The sequence below is a fragment of the Lepisosteus platostomus genome, chromosome 4, assembly GCF_059453375.1.
Source record: "Lepisosteus platostomus isolate fLepPlt1 chromosome 4, fLepPlt1.hap1, whole genome shotgun sequence".
Classification (NCBI taxonomy): domain Eukaryota; kingdom Metazoa; phylum Chordata; class Actinopteri; order Semionotiformes; family Lepisosteidae; genus Lepisosteus; species Lepisosteus platostomus.
In genome coordinates, this window is record NC_142614.1 from 8,137,213 (window position 1) to 8,159,339 (window position 22,127).

Sequence of the window (22,127 nt, forward strand, 5' to 3'; positions counted from 1 at the left end):
TAGAGCAGCAGAGGGTAGTTTTCTTGTAACTAATTTTTTTTCTCCCTAAAACACCCCATTAAATGAGATTCCTGTCTCATGTTACACACAAAACTCACCTTTGAACATTTCCAAACTTCCTGTTTTCAGAGACTGTCTCAGGAAGTGGTTAACGGTGCTTCTATCAGTACCAAGAACAGTCGCACTCTTGAAAATTTCTGTCCTGTATATCTGACCCGAGAGCCGACAAAGGACAGATTTTTTCCAGCTACATTAGTATTTTGGAGTGGGATAATCGTTAATTTCTCAAAGAATGCGTCAGGTCTTAATGGCGAGACTTCATGCTACTTTTTCAGGGTAAATCTGTGCGCAGCAGACTATAAAGGAGTTCTGATCTGGTCAGATCTGTTGCGGCATCCCAATCTCCACAACTGAAAGACAGGGAAAGTTCCAATAGGCAAGTCCGCAACTGAAATGGAATACATTGCTAAAGTCTACAGAAAACCTGAAACCGAATCAGATCGTGGTGAAAATGGATTGAAGATACTGTGCACATCCTCGCTGTATTGACTCACACCAAACTCTATGCTACCAATGAGGGTGGAAACATTTCAGTATGAAAAAAACAATTCAGATCAATTGGATGCTGGGGCAGCAGCTGCTATCAAACCCTGCATCAGGAAACAGGGAGCAGTTTCCCCAGAAGATGGGAAATGGCAGCAACTTTCACCCATGCTTGACTAAAGAATGAGCCTTGTTCAGTTTTAAAAGCACTTCCTTGTCATTTCCCCTTGAGCCTTCTGGATTAAGATCAACTCTTCCTGACAAGAGAAGAAAGCCCACTGGGATGACAGATAGTCAATACACAATGGATTTGATATTATCTACACAGCATGTCCAGGCCTCTCCAACAGGATACAGGTTCAGTTCCTTCATCTTGTCAGCATAGGGCAGTCTCTTAAAGTTCATAAATGGATCTGATTGGTCTGCTTAGGACAAACACATTAGGAATTCTTCCTGTAAGACAACCCTACCAATGTTCTACTTTATTAGGCATTGCAGCACACTGAATTCACAAGTCTTAACATTTAGAGTCTCCCCCCCCACGCAAAATTCCTGAACCTGTCCTATGCACAGGCTTGACTTTCACTTAGTGCTTCTAGAGCAGAGACTTAATTCCTTAATAGAGGAAAAGGAGAGTGACAACTACACATTGACCTTGATAAATGAGGTCCCAGCACTCTTATTTGTGCCACACCTAATTAAAACTTGTTTCCTAGAGTCTACAGTAAAGCTTCCAGGTCATCTAGACTATAGCACACCATGTCTATTATGGCTACTTGCTGGATTAGTTTGAACAAGTAGTTTCAGTTGCTCTCACCTTAAGAAGAGGATCCCAGAAACAAGATCCATTTATACATTATGGACTTGACCCATCCATTATAGAGCAGGAAAAAAAAAAAACCAAGAACCACCATTTTGGACAACAGAATGGTCAAGTCAACAAATAGAACATGCAGGTGCTAAACCGTGTTCAGCCTAAATAAAGCATGCTGAAAGACAACCCAACCTTTACACTCCTTAAAGTACAGAGTATTGCAGTGTGGTACTGGCATCCATAATTCACTCAAGAGATGGTAGTAATTTTACTTTTTATTTTCATTGTCAGGTACAAGGTGGACAAAGGCTCATTCTCAGAGGAGAGACACCTGCTAACCAGAGACTGTTCTTGTCTGACCAGGGTCCCAGAAGATCCTAATGGAAAAGAGGGGAAGAAAAGTCTGTAAGACTTTGAACAACTGTATAAATCTAGAACAGTTTATTTCCCCCCCCCACCCCAAGTGTAAAACTCAAAGCCTCTCACCCACCAGGTTATCAGCCCCATCATTCAGACAAAAGCTTCTTCCAAAGGGTCCTGCATCCCATCCAAAACAACTAGGGGACCCACTGTAGCATCACTCTTCCAGTCCAACCCTGCAATACACATCACCCTCAAGAGACAGAAACCCAGGGAATATGGCTAAAACAGGAAAGAAACCTACAAGTCGTGGAAGACAAGTCCCCTCTCTTCCAGCGGAGAGAAGCCCGGGATTTGAAGCCACTCCCACAGCTGGAATCACAGCAACCACAGACCTGATCGCTCCTATCAGCTGACTTCCACCTAGGAGAGACACTGCATGAGGATCCACACAGGGGAGACCAACAAGTCAATGGACAACTGAGACCCACCTCCCACCAGTATAGGAGCAGGCTTTGTTCTTCATGTCCACCTGGGAGACTGGAGCCACTTTCAGGCGGCAGGTGATGTAGATCTGGAACAGACCAGAAGCTCACAGCCAAGCCACACCAGCTCAGATTCCAGTTGAACAGAGGCTGGAAAACTCACTGAGCTCCGGGGATCCCGATGGAACCTGAAGGCATCCAGCTTCATCTGCAGCTTGGTGTCCACTGACCTTGGCATGAACTGAGAGCTGGAGCTGGTCACTCTGGCATCAGTCAGGCACCTGTAATTACAGCAAGTGGGCATGGAGAAGGTATATAACCTGACTTACTGGGGCTTAGGCCCATTAGTGACATTTAATGCCCACCCATAGTTCTCAATGAAGGAGTAGCTGGGGGTGGAGGCCTGGTCAGGGACCAAGGTGGCCACGCAGCTGTCCACAAAGAGCCGCAGGGGCTGGTGGTTGCCCAGGGTGACAGAGGCTTCGATGTTCAGGACATCCCCCAGGTAGAACACATTGGAGGACCTCTGGGAGCTCCAGTCATCTGCATTAAATGAGACAGATTAGGTTGATTAATAGAAACCTCTAAATTCCCCTCTGGTTTACAGCAATCATGGCTTCCTAATCTATAGATCAACTTCATTACTGTTCTCTTGCCCATCAAGAGAAGAGGCAGGTCAAGTGTACTGGTGCATCATCCAGGTAGAGGAGGGGACTCCCCTCCCTGACCTGTAATGTACAGTGCTTTTCTGGACACTCAACTCTCCTATACAGTACTTGTACTTTGAGTGAAGTCAAGTCTCCTGCACATTCCCTCTGCCAATGGCCAGCAGGATCTACAGAAGCACATTAAGAAAAAGAGTACCGTTCATGAGTATCAGAGTGAAGTCCAGGACATCCTCTGCAGACTTGGTGGAGGTGAAGGGGACCCAGGTTGGCTTCAGAGCATTGCTGCTCACGTTGTATCTCCTAAGAATGAACAGGAGACTCAGGATAGTTTACCCATAATGCCAAGACCAGGGGTGGGTTAAAACTCAGGGCTGCAAGCAGCTCAGACGTTACGGTTCAGGCCAGCAAACACCACCCACCTGGCATAACGGCACTCGATGGGAATGGCTGCGCCGTTCATCCTTATAATTCCGCCGGGAGAGGGGGCGGGCGTGTAGAAAAGCTGATTGGTGTAAATCAGCAGCTCACCCACAAACTAGGAGCAGAACAGGAGATCAGCGTGGACTCGCGAGTCGGAAGCCGACAGCAACAGTGCGCCTATACGAGCTTTTAGAGGACACCAGGACATCGGCGCAAGGCAACCGAACAGAACCATAGCGCTGCCCGAATCCGCACAGAAGCTGCATTCGCAAGGGACCCGCTACTATTCCAAGTCCCACCCTTCTCTTCAGTTCAGCCGTAGCCCCTCACAGTGCGGCGCCCTAGGGCTTCGGTTTCTTACCGAGAGCGCGGTGCCGCAGTCGCTCAGGTTGGCGCGGATGAGGAACGAGCCCCCGGACCCGGCCGCCGCCGCCGCGCCGCAGGAGCCGCCAGCCGAGAGTGGGCCGAGCCGCAACTCCTCGGCGCGGACGGGCGTGCCGATGCCGTAAAGGTCGGCGCTGACCGTGATATCCACGGTAGCCTCGTGGCACTGCACGGTGACGGTCTTGCCCGCTGCAGAAGCTCTTCCCTCGCCCTGCAGGGAAAGAGATACCATGGCCTGCCCTTTACGATAGGAGTGCCCGGACTGGTAGGGGCGCACTCTGGCTCGAGTGCTGGGCTTCGGGATTTCCTTGTTGCTAATCCGCCAGCTGTAGCAATAGCCGCCCATCAACAACAGAACTCCCCAAACATACAGCGTTTTGAATAAAGACCCCATTATTCGCCCAACTGCACTTGAAGTATTAGAACCACCAACCACGATACCCAAGTACGCACTCGTTCTTATTTATACAGGGCAGGACAGCGGGCACAGCTGTTCAATCAAGCGGACCTGATGGGTGCGTCACTAAAAGTCCCAGGTGGGACCGCTGTTGCTTTGATTTTGAATAATTGACACAGGGCTCTCGTCACTCAGTTAATAGACAGTGAAAAGATCGTTTACCCTCCGCAATTCAATTTGTGTTAAGTGACTTAAAAGGGAGAGAAGTTGTAAAGGTAATAAAATCGACTATTTCTTTCTGTTCGTGACGACACCGCATTGTCTAATTGATTATTATGTGAAATCACATCGAATAAGGAAAAGGTTCCGTTCACAGCTTTTGTTGAATACATTTTGTCGTTTAACATCGCTGTCTTTCGGACAGCAGCTTTATTGTTAATTCCTGGATTAATGCTGTTCTCGTGAATAACGTTAAGTCATTTACGGTAAATGCGGGTCTCCTTATTTTAAACACTGCAATCTGAACTAAACATCTACAGTACGAGCTCAGAAACGTGTGCTGTGCTTAATATGGGGTCTAAAACACAGTTTCCGGAAAACCTAGTTTCTGGAATTGTTCCAGGCTTGCACTCTCAGTTACAGAATTGGCCCAATTGTTTAATAACTTCCTAATGGGGATAGTTCTAACCCCAAAGATGTTTTGTAAGCACAGTTACTGGTCCTTTAGTGAAGTGAATGTTTTGGGCAACCAAGTGTAAAACGCCCTCAGACAATTCCTCTACAAGTCTTTGAAAATAATTGGGTTAATTGTATAACTGACTACTCGTATTGGAATAAAAATCACGAGGCATTCACACTTTCATGAATTCAACCTGAGGCCCCTAGTTTAAGACACATGTGGTAAACATGGAGCAATGCATGCGTGCTGCAAGAATACTGACACCTGCTGAACATCAGGAGAGTAACATCCTCTTATTTTAGCATGAAACACTGCTTTCCTCCAGACTGAAGGTGGTGCTTTGGTGTAGAACAGTTATACTAAACCCTTTATATAACTGTTTTATATAAACAGTTATATAAAAACCCACTGAAGCTCAGCAGGTGTGAACCTGGTCAGTACCTGGATGGGAGACCTGGGAAAAACTAAGGTTGCTGCTGGAAGAGGTGTTAGTTAGGCCAGCAGGGGGTGCTGCAGCACAGCAAGCTGCTTCTTGCTGTACTGCAGGGGGGACCTGTATGGGTTGGGTATGAATGCTGTGCTGTCTAAGGCTACTGCCACTCTCACTGTTACTGTTCACTCTTCTGACAGTTAGTCCAGCAGACTTGACCTATGGTTTGGAAGAACACCAGCTGTTCATGTACCTGTTGGAGTCTCAGGCTTGTTCATTAGTATCTGCTTAATTGCAGAAGAGCAGGGACACAAAATCATGGGGGAACAACAGGTGCCCTTTCAAGCTTGCCTGGAGGAGAGTCCTTTTAGTGCAGGAGAATTTGTGGAGTCTCCCCAGTATCCTTGCAGAGAGGATTTTAGGACAGTTTATGGTCCCTTTGGGCAGTAGACTATAGGATTAAAATGTCATTTCTGTGGAACTGCATGGCGATGCTAGGGACTGAAATGCTTGTCTGAGCAGGTCACAATTGTTCCTGCCCTTCACAAGAGAAGTAGAATTTTATTCACCAACAGGAGCCATATGACATCTCTAGTATTACTAGCTTTGACTTGAAGTAGATCTTATCTTTAGGCACTACTTTAAGGCCATAACTGAGATGCTCCTCCTCAACTGTGGAGGGTGGCCAAATGGATTTTGGAAATACTAATTAAGTTGGAAATCCTGCACAGGTTAATGGAATGTCTTGGTTTTTTTTTTTAAACTAATGTTTAATCTGGAGACCTGGTCTACAGGTGATGCTACTCTAGGTCCCCTTATCATTCTCCAAGAGCAGGGGGACACCACCCCTGCTGTGGAACCTGAAGCCCAGAGGCTCCATCTGAAAACAGAAGAGTACAAAGGAATGAGTATATGGTTTGTATGGATACTGTGCTAGTCTCTCTATCCTCTCACAGGTTTCTCTTCTGATGTTCTGATCCAGGCTGGTTGGTGATTGCTGTGGGCCCTGTCTGCATTGCTGTGCTGTGAACTGTCCTGTCCAGGACCCACGTGGGTCCTAATGCCCCAGTATAGTGACAGGGACACTATACTGTAAACAAGCGCCGTCTTTCGGATAAGATGTAAAACCGAGGACTCTCTGTGGTCATTAAAAATCCCAGGGCGTTTCTCGAAAAGAGTAGGGGTGTAACCCCGGCGTCCTGCCATGCCTCCTAATAATCCCCCTCTATGAATTGGCTACATTACTTTGTTCTCCTCTTCCCCCACCCCCCTCCGATGGCAGGCGGAGCGACGCGCCGGTTGGAGTATTCTCGTCGCATTTAATGGCAACGTCAGCTCAAAGATTTGGTTCAAACCACTAAATGGAGACGGGCCGACAAGCGGACCCTGCTGATGCGGGATTAACGCTAGGATGAGAGAGAGTTATACTGCAAAAATCACACAGCAGGGTCATGAGAAATACTACCATGAAAAACCGGACACTGCACACTGTGATGGATTCCCAAGGGCACAGATGCCCACCAGAATATATTGATTGTGAGTGTTGCTCTTTAATTTGTGTTCATTATACAACCATTTCAATGGGTCAGGAAAACATTCTAAACTCCATGTTTGAGATTGAAGACCTCCAAATTTAGAAAGGATTCCCAAGCCAAGATCCTCAATAGTTTTATCACTGCACCCGTACCCAGTTGAGGAAGACTATTAGCTTCACTCATATTGACTCAGATTTAACACCATATTGCATGGCTGCACTCAAGAAGATACCACTTCCAATGTTCTGTATTACAGTCTGAATAGTCATCCCCGGTCTTAGAGAAGTCTAGTACACGGAGAATATAATCCTACAACATGCTTGGTTGGTCACTGCTCCTCAAGGACTACAGATATGACCCCCAGAACAAAGGTTACAGAGACAGCTACTCAGCATTGACAAAGTGCAAGAATCTGTCAAAGGGACAGAGTGTGATTGCAGCATGACCAAGTGCAGCCCAGAATATAGTACTAAGGTGCCTTGCTGAGCGTTTGGGTCAGCTCCCCTTACTATTTGTGCACTTTAGGGGAAATATGCACTGCAGAAAGGGCATTAAGCTTGTTGACTGTAGCTGCCAGGTACTTCCAGCCTCATTAAAGTAAGCCAAGTGTCTTGCCCATCCAAACTCTTGCTAACAGCTGTTTTCATTGCAGTAAGAGTGATCAGAGCATTATGAAGGGGGATGAAATAATTACAGTCTTAATCTCAGAGGCACCCTACAGCAAAGGGCTGCACTTGACACCGCCCCCAATAACACAGTAAACTTCCTTCTAGCTGTAAGCAAACTAAATTATGTCTGGAAGCCTATTTCAAGCATTAGGATTCAAGCAGAGACTCAGAAGAGATTGTCAATCAAAGCTGGATAAGAAACCCATAGGAGAGACAGATCACGTTGTGCTCCAATATTTATTTAGTTTCGTCAACTCATGGCTTTGCTTAGTTATGCCTCCTGGACAGGACAGTTCACAGCATAGCAATGCAGACAGGGCCCACAGCAATCACCACCCAGCCTGGATCAGAACATCAGAAGAGAAACCTGTGAGAGGATAGAGAGACAAGCACAGAAACAGGATTAGCCTCCTTACTCATTCCTTTGTACTCTTTTCAGGTGGAGCCTCTGGGCTTCAGATTCCACAGCAGGGCTGATGTCTCCCTGCTCTTGGAGACTAAGGGGGACCTAGAGTAGCATCACTTGTAGACCAGGTCTCCACATTAAACATTGGTTTTTTTTAAAAAAAAAAACCAAGACATTCTATTAACCTGTGCAGGATTTCCAAAATCCATTTGGCCACCCTCCACAGTTGAGGAGGAGCATCTCAGTTATGGCCTTAAAGTAGTGCCTAAAGGTAAGAGCTACTTCAAGTCAAAGCTAGTAATACTAGAGATGTCATATGGCTCCTGTTGGTGAATAAAATTCTACTTCTCTTGTGAAGGGCAGGAACAATTGCATCCCACTGAGACAAGCATTTCAGTCCTTAGCATCACCATGCAGTTCCACAGAAATGACATTTTAATCCTATAGTCTACTGCCCAAAAGGACCATAAACAGTCCTAAAGTCCTCTCTGCAAAGATACTGTGGAGATGGCATAAGTTCTCCTGCACAAGTAGGACTCTCCTCCAGGCAAGCTTGAAAGGGCAGCTGTTTCCCCCACCATGATTTTGTGTCCCTGCTCTTCTGCCATTGAGCAGATACTAAGGAACAAGCCTGAGACTCCCACAGGAACCTGAACAGCTAGTGTTCTTCCAAACCACAGGTCAGGTCTGCTGGACTAACTGTAAGAGTGAAGAGTAACAGAGAGTGGCAGTAGCCTTAGACAGCACAGCATTCATACCCAACCCATACAGTTCCCCCCTCCAGCACAGCAAGAAGCAGCTCATGACAAGAGACCCTTTGCAACCAGTTTATTGCTCATTCACATCAAGTCAGTTCATGGGTTTCTGTTGCTTCCTCCTGCGCAGGACTGTCCCCAGCAGAGCAGCAGAGACCAGCCCCACCGCAGTCACCACACCAGCCAGGATCACAGCCTACACAGGCAGGCCTGGAAAGAAAGCACAGAGGAGCCTCAACAAGTGGGCACTGCCACAGAGAGGGGCCAGCTGACGTGACAGCACCTCCTGCCAATACCTGTGGCTTTGCCCTTCTCTGCTCTTAGCTGGGAGCTCCGGCCTTCTGCCTCCACTGGCCTCTCAGCAACCTGCTCTTGCAGCACAAACACGGGACCAACAGTGGCATCAGCTTCCCACTCAGGAGCTGCAACAAGAGCAGGACAAGCCTGGCTGTAGACCCCCCCACTTTCCTGAGGAGATCCATGCCATGAGCGGCAGAGCAAGGGTGCCTTACCCCCTGTAGAAGCCAGGTCCCTCCTGCTCCTGCCACCCCAATACCTGGATCGTACACTTGGCACACAGCTCGAGTCACAGCAGCTGCAGACCTGGTCACTCCCATCCACTGATCTCCACCTACAGCAGGGACACAGGGTCAGAGCAGCTCCCTCACCTGAGCACCAGCTGGACACAGCAGCCCCCTGCCTCCTCACTGACCTGCTGCCCTCAGTGTAGCAGTCCTTGTTCAGGGAGTCCACACTCTGGGAAGCAGGAGTCACCTTCAGGTGGCAGGTGATGTAGATCTGCCAAGAGCACGAGTGGATCAAGCTACACCCAGGCCTCCATCTGGGGCTTGTAATGGAAATGCTGTTCCACAACCTTCACAAACCCATAAAAGCAGAAGGATCAAGTACTCACTGAGCTCCTGGCATCCTGATAGAACCTGAAGGCATCCAGCTTCATCTGCAGCTTGGTGTCCTGGGTTCTTGGCATGAACTGCGAGCTGGAGCCTGTGGATTTGGCGTCAGTCAGGCACCTGAAAGGAGAGAAGGCAGTGTAGAACTGGAGAGACGGCAGGCAGTATTCACTAGCTCAAGCCACCCGAGGTCACACCCACCCTTTGTTCTCAATGAAGGAGTAGCTGGGGGTGGAGGTCTGGTCAGGGACCAAGGTGGCCACGCAGCTGTCCACAAAGAGCCGAAGGGGCTGGTGGTTGGCCTGGGTGACGGAGGCTTCGATGTTCAGGACGTCCCCCAGGTAGAACACATTGGAGGACCTCTGGGAGCGCCAGTCATCTGGATGGGAAAGGAACCCCAATCTCAAGCACAGATCCCATCGATCCAACTGCACTGGCTGTACAGTCACACCGTGCTTCATCTCAGGGGAGACCTACCACTCATGAGGCTCAGGGAGAAGTCCAGCAGATCCTCAGCAGACTTGGTGGAGGTGTAGGGGACCCAGGTGGGCTTCAGGGCATTGCTGCTCACATTGTGGAGCCTAGCACACAGGAGGCAGGTGTCAGCAGGGAGTCAAGCTCCAGGCAGGCAGCCCTGCTGCTCCTCCAGGACTCACCTCATGTACTGACACTCGATACCCACAACAGCGCCATTCGTTCTCACTATGGGGGTGTTGGCCAGCGGCTTCGGGGTGTAGTTGAGAGAGAAGCTGTACACCAGTTGCTCGTCCACAGTCTAGACAGATCACAGATCCAGTCACCCAACTGCCGAGAACCCGAAGCTGCCCAACGGCAGAACCACTTACACTCAGCACACTGCGACACGCCTGCAGCTCAGCCTCGAAGATCAGGAGCTGCGCCGCGGTGTCCTGCCGGGTGACCGCACAGTCTCCCAGGCTGAGATCCGAAGCGTTGATCAGCTGCCCGGTGCCGAACAGGTCTGTCTTGACCTGCACCACGATCGTACTCTCCCCGCACTGCGCCGACACAGCCCGGATAACCTGCTGCTTCTGCTGCCGTGGCAGCAGAGGCGAGTCCAGAAAGGCGACCCCCTTGCGCCTGATGCCGGATTGGACGTTAGCGCGGGCGCGCCATTGCGCAGCATCACACAGAACTGCGAGGAACAGCAAGGTCAACAGCCGAAAGGCGAGACCACTAGAAAACCACATCTTGAAATGAAAACAACTCGCAAAACCACGATACCTGCTGTTTGCGAGCTCCTTCTTTTTAAAGCCACCGAGACTTTCGCACGTGATGACGTTCAGGTTCGCAGAGTGAAGATTTTCACGAGGACCCGAACTCGGTCAGCTCACACGCAGGAGGACAGGATATTGAATCCACCCCGTGGAAAAGCCATTATAGTTCAAGTGAAGGAGGATCATGGAGACTCATTTCTCCTGAATAGACGGGTCATTGTTTACAGTGAATACTTACGGTTAAACACCGGGGTAAAGTTAGCTTGAAGTTCGAAAACGATTTTGGCACGCCTGTAGCGTTTTCACGACACAAGCTATTGGCTTGTGAACAGCATTCCCCTATCCCAGTGCATAGTGCCACATTAAATAGAAGCACGAGAAAAAGAGATTCAGAACGCAAAGCTGTGTCGGTCTTCTGTGTAAACAATCGGTTTGAAAATCATGGGAGCTGTTTTTAATAAGCTGCTGAGTAAAGAATATTTGAATCTTTCTGCTGTCAGTATTGTGAATATAGTTGACCCTTACCTGAATGAAAACAGGACATAAAGAAAGGGTTTCAGAAATCAAGCAAAACTTTATTCCCGTGCTTACAGTCTGGGTAATTGGAGACTGCGCTGTTCTGCTTCCTATGGTGATATACGGTTTTTTCGCACGAAGCCGTGTTGAGCAGTGTTTCTCGCGTTGTGGACGTGTGTACACAGCGGTCCCCCCGGGTTCCAGTTAGTGCGTAATTACGCATCGATGAAAAACCGGAGGTTTAAAAAAAGATAATTAGCTCACTGATAGTTTGATGTAGAGGCTGTGGACATTTCCACAAGTCGTGGTCTTTAAAATGCATTTGGTTTGAAGGCGTTCTGTGCTTCCATTGCGAAGATATGGACAAAAGAATATTCGTGCGTGGTCCAAAAAAGTGCTAAAAACGACAATGTGAAGGCTATTAAAACATTCACAATGTACTTGATACACAAAGCAAGTGTTTTCGTAACCCTAGGAGGTTTCGTGAAAGCGCTACAGGCGTGCCAAAATCGTTTTCGAACTTCCGGCGAACTTTCCCCCGGTCAGTTACACTAGGACACTGGCTGTATTTTGCGGTACGTGCGTCTAATATTTCCTGTTAGAGCTTTTGCCTGCTGGCCACCAGATGTTAAGAATGATCTGATCAGAGGTGAACTAGTGAGAAAAGATAAGACCTGGTCCGAAAACGTCTCACTTTACATACAGTACATCATAAGATCTCATTATTGATTATGTGGGAAAGGTTTGCACAAATGATTTCAATGAATTTGCCGAAAATGAGATATTTCGTGGCTTTAATGTGTCCCTCTAGTGAAAAGACAAACTCGTAGTGATACAGTATTTCCTTCTCCAGATCTGTGGGCAGTGACGACACGTGTTTTGTCCCCCAGCTGAAATGTTGGTTGTGGGGACTTCAGGAGTCAGTCTTCTACAGTGGAAAACACGAATAGCTTTACTTTAAGTCTTCACGATAGCACACACACACACACACAGTCATTGAAATCGATTTAGAGAGCTGGACTGATCTGAAGAGTGTCTATTGGGTTGGACTCCTGCCTAGTGTACATGCAGGGGGAGTTTGCATGTTCAGTTATGCTAGGAACTGGCTCATCTCCACCACTTTTATTGGACGCGGGCTGTAGAGAACTGGGTGAAAGTCACAATCATCTTGTTCATGCACAGCACTAGTCCCCAAGTTAAATCATGGTTTAATTTTTCCTTTGCCAGGTAGCTGAAGGAAAAACTAATTGTAATCAAACTAGAAATGTTTGGCTGCCTGGGTCCTGCTGTGTTGTTCTAAAGAACTAGAACAGGAGGGCATTGGCTGAACTCACTCAGAAGGGAGAGGGAGCAAGTTTGTCAACTTGCGCCCGAGGGCTGGAGAGATGAAAGAGGAATTGGTTATGAGCCCTATAGGTATTTCCCCCCTCCCCCAAAGTGCAGTCAATTAGAATCCAGGCCAGTCGAAGGAATATCATTAAGACCACAGACTCCAAGAAAAAGCAGTGGCCAAGAACTAGTGCAAGTACTTGTCTATGAAAGATGGAAAAACACGGCCATTGAAGAGGCTTACAGGGACATCTTCACATAGACACTGAACTACAGCACTTAATGCTGACAGAAGAGGGAAGCATACAAAAAAGTACACAAGGGAGTTCAGAACAAGGCCTTTATTCATACTCCAGATTAGGCTTGGTATTCTGGATGCGAGGTCTAGATCTCCACACAGCCACCAACACCAGAGAACAGACCACAAGCACAGTGGAGGCAGCTACTGCCAGCAGCCCATAGCTCAGGAACCGGGGTGCTGTGGAGAGAAGAGCTTTAGTGAGGGGTCAGACACAGGGAACAGGATCAGACACTCAGCCTCCATCCCCCTCCCTCACCTTCAGGATGGGAATCCAGCTGACCCAGAGCTGGAAGCTCAGATCCAACCAGGATCACTTCCCCACTGGACACCAGCACAGTTTCTCTGGAGGAGTCCTCTGCCACTCGAGCAACAGCTCTTCCTGCAAGAGGACAGGACAACAGCATCAGGAAAGGATACACACAGCTGACTGGCGCACAACCGCCCTGTCCCCAGAGAACTCACTCCTCCTGCCACAGGTGGGCACACAGCGGTCAGTAGCGGTCGGCTGGCACACTGCTGCACTACAGTGGATGAACACCTGGAGAGAGTACAGCAAGGGTCACTGCACAGCCCAGGACCAGCCACCACCTCCTTCCCCACAAGCTGCTCCCTACCTTCTCCTTCAGAGGAACCTGAGAGGCAGGATCCACAAAAGTGAACATCTGAATCATGAAGCGCTGGTAGTGCGTTGGGTACGGCAGCCCTGAGGGGCCACCCACGGGGATCAAGGTGGTCTGGTAGTTGTCACCTCCATAGGGACACCTGCAAGGACAGCAACAGGGAGGGTGAGCCCTGCCACAAGGGGACACTACTGAGACAAGCCAGTCTGAGCCACAGGGGTCAGGTTACCCAGCAACCAGAAGGCTCCAGCTGGGCTGGCTGAGAGGACTGGGAGTGGAAGTGGCCCAGCAGTCCCCCAGGGTCAGGACAATGTTGGGGTCAGTCCTGTTCAAGATGTGGACCTCCACATACACAGGATCCCGCAGCACCTTGGTCACAGGGTAGTCCAGGTCACTGTAGTAGGAGTCATACAGCTCTCCTGAGGACAAGAGCAGCAGCGGGGTTCAGCAGAAGCCCCACACACTCGGCTCACACAGCCCAAGGCCCGACAGCTACCTCTGGCAATCCTGAGCTCCACACGGAGAGGTCCTGGAGACACTGCCGGAAGGGGTGGGGAGACCGTGTAGACCACAGCCCGCACTGGAACAAGGTCATCGTCTGCATACCTGCACTGGAAGAACAGCCTGGAGAGAGAAGCAGGCAGTCATGGGATCCAGCAAGACCAGAGCACTGTGGGAAGCAGCAGCTGCTCACTCACTTGTAGAAACTGTCCCTTGTGATGGAGCCAGCAGGTCCCCCAATCACAGCAAATGTTGAGGACATCATGTTCTCATACACCACAGCACCACCTTCAGTCTGGAGGAAGGACACATGAACAAGGTCAGGAATCACCACAGGAACAACATCCTCAGCTGAAGGATCAAGCCCCTCACCTTCATGCTGGTGCCACAGGCACTGACTGGGAACTGGAACATGGCAAAGCCAGCAGTGGTGCTAACAGGGCCACAGGGGGCACTCCTGCCCCCTTGCAGGCTGACTGAATCCAGGCTCAGCTGAGGGCTGGTGGCATTCTTGGACACGACCACCACAAACTGGCCATCCCTGGTGCACTGGACAGTCACTGGAGGAAAGCAAGAGCTGGTAAACCAAGCCTGTTAAGCTCATCATAGAAGACGCTCAAGATCCCAAAACCCACCTTCATTCCCATAGTAACAGCGATTTTGGCTGGTCACATCAAAGCAGCAATTTTTAGCTTCACAGTCGCTTTTACCGATAGTCAAGTTACCACATGCTATCTTATCACCGTCATTAACCAGGCACTTCTGAACCTGAGCTACAGACCAATCCAACACCAGCAAAAACAACACACTGTACAACCCCATCCTCCCTCTGATCATGAACTTCTCCACCGTGAAACTCGCCGAGGAACTGCAAACAAGCGGCGCTCAGCTCCTGAAATACTCGCTGCGCCCTGATCGGCTGAGGGTGGCGATTGGAGGGCTGTAGGGCCGGAGCGCGCGCACGAGGATTTCGGACACTCAGAGGGTCGTCAGACTCAGCTGATTAATCACGGAGCGTCCTGTTCGACTGGAACGAGCTATCACGCGCGTTAGACCTAGGTCTCCGACTCAAAACTAAATATGTGTGGCGTCTATTGCTTCTTTTAGTGATGACCTCGTCTCACATGATCGTTTCGATCCCTGAATGACTTGTTGTGTTTAGCCAGACGTAGCGATGATTGCCGCTTTCCCTTTTGTATTAGGCCTCGTGAAATCCGACTGCCGCTAGCTGAGATTTTTGTTTTTCCACTTTTCTTTTTGCTTTTAGCTAACTCGCTATTAGCGGGAGAGTGTGCAGTTTTGAAATGTTGTTCTGTTTTTCCCTTTTTCGCGTAGACTCTGGCATTGCAGATTAGATATCATGCGGGTTAGACTAATGTATCTGACTCAAAACTAATTTATGGCGTCTGTTAGGGTAACCATATTTTGTTTTTCAAGAAAGAGGACGTGGGGACGAACATCGACACTCGACACATGCCTCCAAAGTAATGAATCTTTATTACTTTTTCTAATCAAAAATCAATTTAAACTCTAATTTTTATTAATCTTCTTAGTAAACTTTTAAACACTTGCAGGGATGCTCTTTCTCTTCCATATTGGCAAACAAGGAAAAAAAATATAGCCCTATTTTTAAAAGTTTTTTTTTTCATTTTAACAAAAGTCTTAACATCTGAGGAAAAAATGAGGACATCATAACTTTTGCAATCAATGAGGACTTCTCCTAAATGATCGATTTGGCTCTACCTTTATTTCTAGAATTCATTTATAATCGTCAATTGATAATGTTTTAGGCCAGGCGTTTAACTTATTAACGTTCATTTGAATTTGAACAGAAAAGACGCAGAGTACATTATACTGCGTTTTTGCGCTGTATTACTAAACATCGTTTTTACTCTCCCCAACGAGCAGAAAAGTGAGATGTAAGAATATTTCAACATGAATTCGTCCACTGGTTTGGCGCGAATGTTTTCTTGAAAGAGCGCTAGAAAAACACGCGGCGGCTGTGACAGGGGCCAGGCGACTCTCCCGGCCAGCGGAGAAGGTTAAAGCCGCGAGTTCAGCGTTTTGTGCTGAAACCCCGGGGGAAGACTGGGTCGACAAAACCGCTAGAATACCGGGTCTCTCCCCTTGTGAAAGAAACATTCGTTTCCTTGTGACCGGTATGAAGCTGGATAATACGATACCCGTTTGTGAGTAAAATTCTACTGCTCCTGGGAAGGGCAGGAACAATCGCTACCAGCACAGACGAGAAGCTCGGTCCCTAGCGTCCCCATGTAGTTTCACAGAAATTCCTACATTTTAATCCCATGTTCTACTGCCCAAAGGGACATGGATTCGTCCGATATACGTACATACACGGTACAGGGAAAACACGGCTATACGTAAAAATACTGAAACGCTCTCGGCTGGGTCTTTACACCCACCTTTGATGTCCAATAAAGGGATCTGTATGCTAGATCTCCAACCATTTATGTATAATGGTCATATACATTAGAATTTCATTCTAGACAAATTAAGGACCACATTTGTGCATCTAAGGTATGCATTTAATAGGTGTATGTTCAACATCTTCTCCTCAATAGATGAACAGCCCTAAAATCCTCTCTCCAAGGCTAAGGTGGAGATGGCATAAGTGCTCCTGCACTAGTGGGACTCTCCTCCAGGCAAGCTTGAAAGGGCAGCTGTTGTTCCCCCCGATTTGATGTCCCTGCTCTTCTGCCATTGAGCAGATACTAAGGAACAAGCCTGAGACTCCCACAGGAACAGCTGGTGTTCTTCCAAACCGCAGGTAGAGTCTGCTGGAGGAGCTGTAAGAAGAGTGGCCATAGCCTCAGACAGCACAGCATTCATACCCAACCCATACAGATCCCCCCCTCCAGCACAGCAAGAAGCAGCTCATGACAAGAGACCCTTTGCAACCAGTTTATTGCTCATTCACATCAAGTCAGTTCATGGGTTTGTGTTGCTTCCTCCTGCGCAGGACTGTCCCCAGCAGAGCAGCAGAGACCAGCCCCACCGCAGTCACCACACCAGCCAGGATCACAGCCTCCACAGGCAGGCCTGGAAAGAAAGCACAGAGGAGCCTCAGCAAGTGGGCACTGCCACAGAGAGGGGCCAGCCGACATGACAGCACCTCCTGCCAGTACCTGTGGACTTGCCCTCCTCTGCTCTTAGCTGGGAGCTCTGGCCTTCTGCCTCCACTGGCCTCTCAGCAACCTGCTCTTGCAGCACAAACACGGGACCAACAGTGGCATCAGCTTCCCACTCAGGAGCTGCAACAAGAGCAGGACAAGCCTGGCTGTAGACCACACTGCTTGACCCCCACTTTCCCGAGGAGATCCATGCCATGAGCGGCAGAGCAAGGGTGCCTTACCCCCTGTAGAAGCCAGGTCCCTCCTGCTCCTGCCACCCCAATACCTGGATCGTACACTTGGCACACAGCTCGAGTCACAGCAGCTGCAGACCTGGTCACTCCCATCCACTGATCTCCACCTACAGCAGGGACACAGGGTCAGAGCAGCTCCCTCACCTGAGCACCAGCTGGACACAGCAGCCCCCTGCCTCCTCACTGACCTGCTGCCCTCAGTGTAGCAGTCCTTGTTCAGGGAGTCCACACTCTGGGAAGCAGGAGTCACCTTCAGGTGGCAGGTGATGTAGATCTGCCAAGAGCACGAGTGGATCAAGCTACACCCAGGCCTCCATCTGGGGCTTGTAATGGAAATGCTGTTCCACAACCTTCACAAACCCATAAAAGCAGAAGGATCAAGTACTCACTGAGCTCCTGGCATCCTGATAGAACCTGAAGGCATCCAGCTTCATCTGCAGCTTGGTGTCCTGGGTTCTTGGCATGAACTGCGAGCTGGAGCCTGTGGATTTGGCGTCAGTCAGGCACCTGAAAGGAGAGAAGGCAGTGTAGAACTGGAGAGACGGCAGGCAGTATTCACTAGCTCAAGCCACCCGAGGTCACACCCACCCTTTGTTCTCAATGAAGGAGTAGCTGGGGGTGGAGGTCTGGTCAGGGACCAAGGTGGCCACGCAGCTGTCCACAAAGAGCCGAAGGGGCTGGTGGTTGGCCTGGGTGACGGAGGCTTCGATGTTCAGGACGTCCCCCAGGTAGAACACATTGGAGGACCTCTGGGAGCGCCAGTCATCTGGATGGGAAAGGAACCCCAATCTCAAGCACAGATCCCATCGATCCAACTGCACTGGCTGTACAGTCACACCGTGCTTCATCTCAGGGGAGACCTACCACTCATGAGGCTCAGGGAGAAGTCCAGCAGATCCTCAGCAGACTTGGTGGAGGTGTAGGGGACCCAGGTGGGCTTCAGGGCATTGCTGCTCACATTGTGGAGCCTAGCACACAGGAGGCAGGTGTCAGCAGGGAGTCAAGCTCCAGGCAGGCAGCCCTGCTGCTCCTCCAGGACTCACCTCATGTACTGACACTCGATACCCACAACAGCGCCATTCGTTCTCACTATGGGGGTGTTGGCCAGCGGCTTCGGGGTGTAGTTGAGAGAGAAGCTGTACACCAGTTGCTCGTCCACAGTCTAGACAGATCACAGATCCAGTCACCCAACTGCCGAGAACCCGAAGCTGCCCAACGGCAGAACCACTTACACTCAGCACACTGCGACACGCCTGCAGCTCAGCCTCGAAGATCAGGAGCTGCGCCGCGGTGTCCTGCCGGGTGACCGCACAGTCTCCCAGGCTGAGATCCGAAGCGTTGATCAGCTGCCCGGTGCCGAACAGGTCTGTCTTGACCTGCACCACGATCGTACTCTCCCCGCACTGCGCCGACACAGCCCGGATAACCTGCTGCTTCTGCTGCCGTGGCAGCAGAGGCGAGTCCAGAAAGGCGACCCCCTTGCGCCTGATGCCGGATTGGACGTTAGCGCGGGCGCGCCATTGCGCAGCATCACACAGAACTGCGAGGAACAGCAAGGTCAACAGCCGAAAGGCGAGACCACTAGAAAACCACATCTTGAAATGAAAACAACTCGCAAAACCACGATACCTGCTGTTTGCGAGCTCCTTCTTTTTAAAGCCACCGAGACTTTCGCACGTGATGACGTTCAGGTTCGCAGAGTGAAGATTTTCACGAGGACCCGAACTCGGTCAGCTCACACGCAGGAGGACAGGATATTGAATCCACCCCGTGGAAAAGCCATTATAGTTCAAGTGAAGGAGGATCATGGAGACTCATTTCTCCTGAATAGACGGGTCATTGTTTACAGTGAATACTTACGGTTAAACACCGGGGTAAAGTTAGCTTGAAGTTCGAAAACGATTTTGGCACGCCTGTAGCGTTTTCACGACACAAGCTATTGGCTTGTGAACAGCATTCCCCTATCCCAGTGCATAGTGCCACATTAAATAGAAGCACGAGAAAAAGAGATTCAGAACGCAAAGCTGTGTCGGTCTTCTGTGTAAACAATCGGTTTGAAAATCATGGGAGCTGTTTTTAATAAGCTGCTGAGTAAAGAATATTTGAATCTTTCTGCTGTCAGTATTGTGAATATAGTTGACCCTTACCTGAATGAAAACAGGACATAAAGAAAGGGTTTCAGAAATCAAGCAAAACTTTATTCCCGTGCTTACAGTCTGGGTAATTGGAGACTGCGCTGTTCTGCTTCCTATGGTGATATACGGTTTTTTCGCACGAAGCCGTGTTGAGCAGTGTTTCTCGCGTTGTGGACGTGTGTACACAGCGGTCCCCCCGGGTTCCAGTTAGTGCGTAATTACGCATCGATGAAAAACCGGAGGTTTAAAAAAAGATAATTAGCTCACTGATAGTTTGATGTAGAGGCTGTGGACATTTCCACAAGTCGTGGTCTTTAAAATGCATTTGGTTTGAAGGCGTTCTGTGCTTCCATTGCGAAGATATGGACAAAAGAATATTCGTGCGTGGTCCAAAAAAGTGCTAAAAACGACAATGTGAAGGCTATTAAAACATTCACAATGTACTTGATACACAAAGCAAGTGTTTTCGTAACCCTAGGAGGTTTCGTGAAAGCGCTACAGGCGTGCCAAAATCGTTTTCGAACTTCCGGCGAACTTTCCCCCGGTCAGTTACACTAGGACACTGGCTGTATTTTGCGGTACGTGCGTCTAATATTTCCTGTTAGAGCTTTTGCCTGCTGGCCACCAGATGTTAAGAATGATCTGATCAGAGGTGAACTAGTGAGAAAAGATAAGACCTGGTCCGAAAACGTCTCACTTTACATACAGTACATCATAAGATCTCATTATTGATTATGTGGGAAAGGTTTGCACAAATGATTTCAATGAATTTGCCGAAAATGAGATATTTCGTGGCTTTAATGTGTCCCTCTAGTGAAAAGACAAACTCGTAGTGATACAGTATTTCCTTCTCCAGATCTGTGGGCAGTGACGACACGTGTTTTGTCCCCCAGCTGAAATGTTGGTTGTGGGGACTTCAGGAGTCAGTCTTCTACAGTGGAAAACACGAATAGCTTTACTTTAAGTCTTCACGATAGCACACACACACACACACAGTCATTGAAATCGATTTAGAGAGCTGGACTGATCTGAAGAGTGTCTATTGGGTTGGACTCCTGCCTAGTGTACATGCAGGGGGAGTTTGCATGTTCAGTTATGCTAGGAACTGGCTCATCTCCACCACTTTTATTGGACGCGGGCTGTAGAGAACTGGGTGAAAGTCACAATCATCTTGTTCATGCACAGCACTAGTCCCCAAGTTAAATCATGGTTTAATTTTTCCTTTGCCAGGTAGCTGAAGGAAAAACTAATTGTAATTAAACTAGAAATGTTTGGCTGCCTGGGTCCTGCTGTGTTGTTCTAAAGAACTAGAACAGGAGGGCATTGGCTGAACTCACTCAGAAGGGAGAGGGAGCAAGTTTGTCAACTTGCGCCCGAGGGCTGGAGAGATGAAAGAGGAATTGGTTATGAGCCCTATAGGTATTTCCCCCCTCCCCCAAAGTGCAGTCAATTAGAATCCAGGCCAGTCGAAGGAATATCATTAAGACCACAGACTCCAAGAAAAAGCAGTGGCCAAGAACTAGTGCAAGTACTTGTCTATGAAAGATGGAAAAACACGGCCATTGAAGAGGCTTACAGGGACATCTTCACATAGACACTGAACTACAGCACTTAATGCTGACAGAAGAGGGAAGCATACAAAAAAGTACACAAGGGAGTTCAGAACAAGGCCTTTATTCATACTCCAGATTAGGCTTGGTATTCCGGATGCGAGGTCTAGATCTCCACACAGCCACCAACACCAGAGAACAGACCACAAGCACAGTGGAGGCAGCTACTGCCAGCAGCCCATAGCTCAGGAACCGGGGTGCTGTGGAGAGAAGAGCTTTAGTGAGGGGTCAGACACAGGGAACAGGATCAGACACTCAGCCTCCATCCCCCTCCCTCACCTTCAGGATGGGAATCCAGCTGACCCAGAGCTGGAAGCTCAGATCCAACCAGGATCACTTCCCCACTGGACACCAGCACAGTTTCTCTGGAGGAGTCCTCTGCCACTCGAGCAACAGCTCTTCCTGCAAGAGGACAGGACAACAGCATCAGGAAAGGATACACACAGCTGACTGGCGCACAACCGCCCTGTCCCCAGAGAACTCACTCCTCCTGCCACAGGTGGGCACACAGCGGTCAGTAGCGGTCGGCTGGCACACTGCTGCACTACAGTGGATGAACACCTGGAGAGAGTACAGCAAGGGTCACTGCACAGCCCAGGACCAGCCACCACCTCCTTCCCCACAAGCTGCTCCCTACCTTCTCCTTCAGAGGAACCTGAGAGGCAGGATCCACAAAAGTGAACATCTGAATCATGAAGCGCTGGTAGTGCGTTGGGTACGGCAGCCCTGAGGGGCCACCCACGGGGATCAAGGTGGTCTGGTAGTTGTCACCTCCATAGGGACACCTGCAAGGACAGCAACAGGGAGGGTGAGCCCTGCCACAAGGGGACACTACTGAGACAAGCCAGTCTGAGCCACAGGGGTCAGGTTACCCAGCAACCAGAAGGCTCCAGCTGGGCTGGCTGAGAGGACTGGGAGTGGAAGTGGCCCAGCAGTCCCCCAGGGTCAGGACAATGTTGGGGTCAGTCCTGTTCAAGATGTGGACCTCCACATACACAGGATCCCGCAGCACCTTGGTCACAGGGTAGTCCAGGTCACTG

At 49.3% G+C, this 22,127-nt stretch overlaps 3 protein-coding genes across 3 annotated transcripts; all 3 read right to left on the reverse strand.

The window, feature by feature from the left end:
* Positions 1 to 1,858: 1,858 nt before the first annotated feature.
* Positions 1,859 to 10,678, reverse strand: LOC148672398 (uncharacterized). The gene is made up of 15 exons (XM_088627249.1): positions 10,301 to 10,678; positions 10,112 to 10,230; positions 9,933 to 10,036; positions 9,657 to 9,834; positions 9,458 to 9,575; positions 9,213 to 9,342; positions 8,841 to 8,966; positions 3,652 to 4,136; positions 3,290 to 3,405; positions 3,067 to 3,170; positions 2,568 to 2,745; positions 2,366 to 2,483; positions 2,209 to 2,291; positions 2,022 to 2,140; positions 1,859 to 1,953 (listed from the first exon to the last, which is right to left on the reverse strand). The coding sequence occupies exons 1-15, from the start codon at positions 10,661 to 10,663 to the stop codon at positions 1,868 to 1,870; spliced, it is 2,427 nt and encodes an 808-aa protein (XP_088483375.1). The 5' UTR covers positions 10,664 to 10,678; the 3' UTR covers positions 1,859 to 1,867.
* Positions 10,679 to 12,861: 2,183 nt separating this feature from the next.
* LOC148672399 (zona pellucida sperm-binding protein 4-like) lies at positions 12,862 to 14,848 on the reverse strand. Its single transcript, XM_088630820.1, has 9 exons — positions 14,593 to 14,848; positions 14,330 to 14,517; positions 14,155 to 14,252; positions 13,953 to 14,080; positions 13,686 to 13,875; positions 13,451 to 13,598; positions 13,299 to 13,374; positions 13,093 to 13,215; positions 12,862 to 13,013 (listed from the first exon to the last, which is right to left on the reverse strand). The coding sequence occupies exons 1-9, from the start codon at positions 14,792 to 14,794 to the stop codon at positions 12,877 to 12,879; spliced, it is 1,290 nt and encodes a 429-aa protein (XP_088486946.1). The 5' UTR covers positions 14,795 to 14,848; the 3' UTR covers positions 12,862 to 12,876.
* Positions 14,849 to 17,041: 2,193 nt separating this feature from the next.
* On the reverse strand, positions 17,042 to 18,952 carry LOC148672400 (zona pellucida sperm-binding protein 3-like). Its single transcript, XM_088630822.1, has 8 exons — positions 18,575 to 18,952; positions 18,386 to 18,504; positions 18,207 to 18,310; positions 17,931 to 18,108; positions 17,732 to 17,849; positions 17,531 to 17,616; positions 17,331 to 17,449; positions 17,042 to 17,229 (listed from the first exon to the last, which is right to left on the reverse strand). Exons 1-8 carry the CDS (start codon positions 18,935 to 18,937, stop codon positions 17,042 to 17,044), a joined length of 1,275 nt encoding a protein of 424 aa, XP_088486948.1. The 5' UTR covers positions 18,938 to 18,952.
* Between the last annotated feature and the right edge of the window lie 3,175 nt (positions 18,953 to 22,127).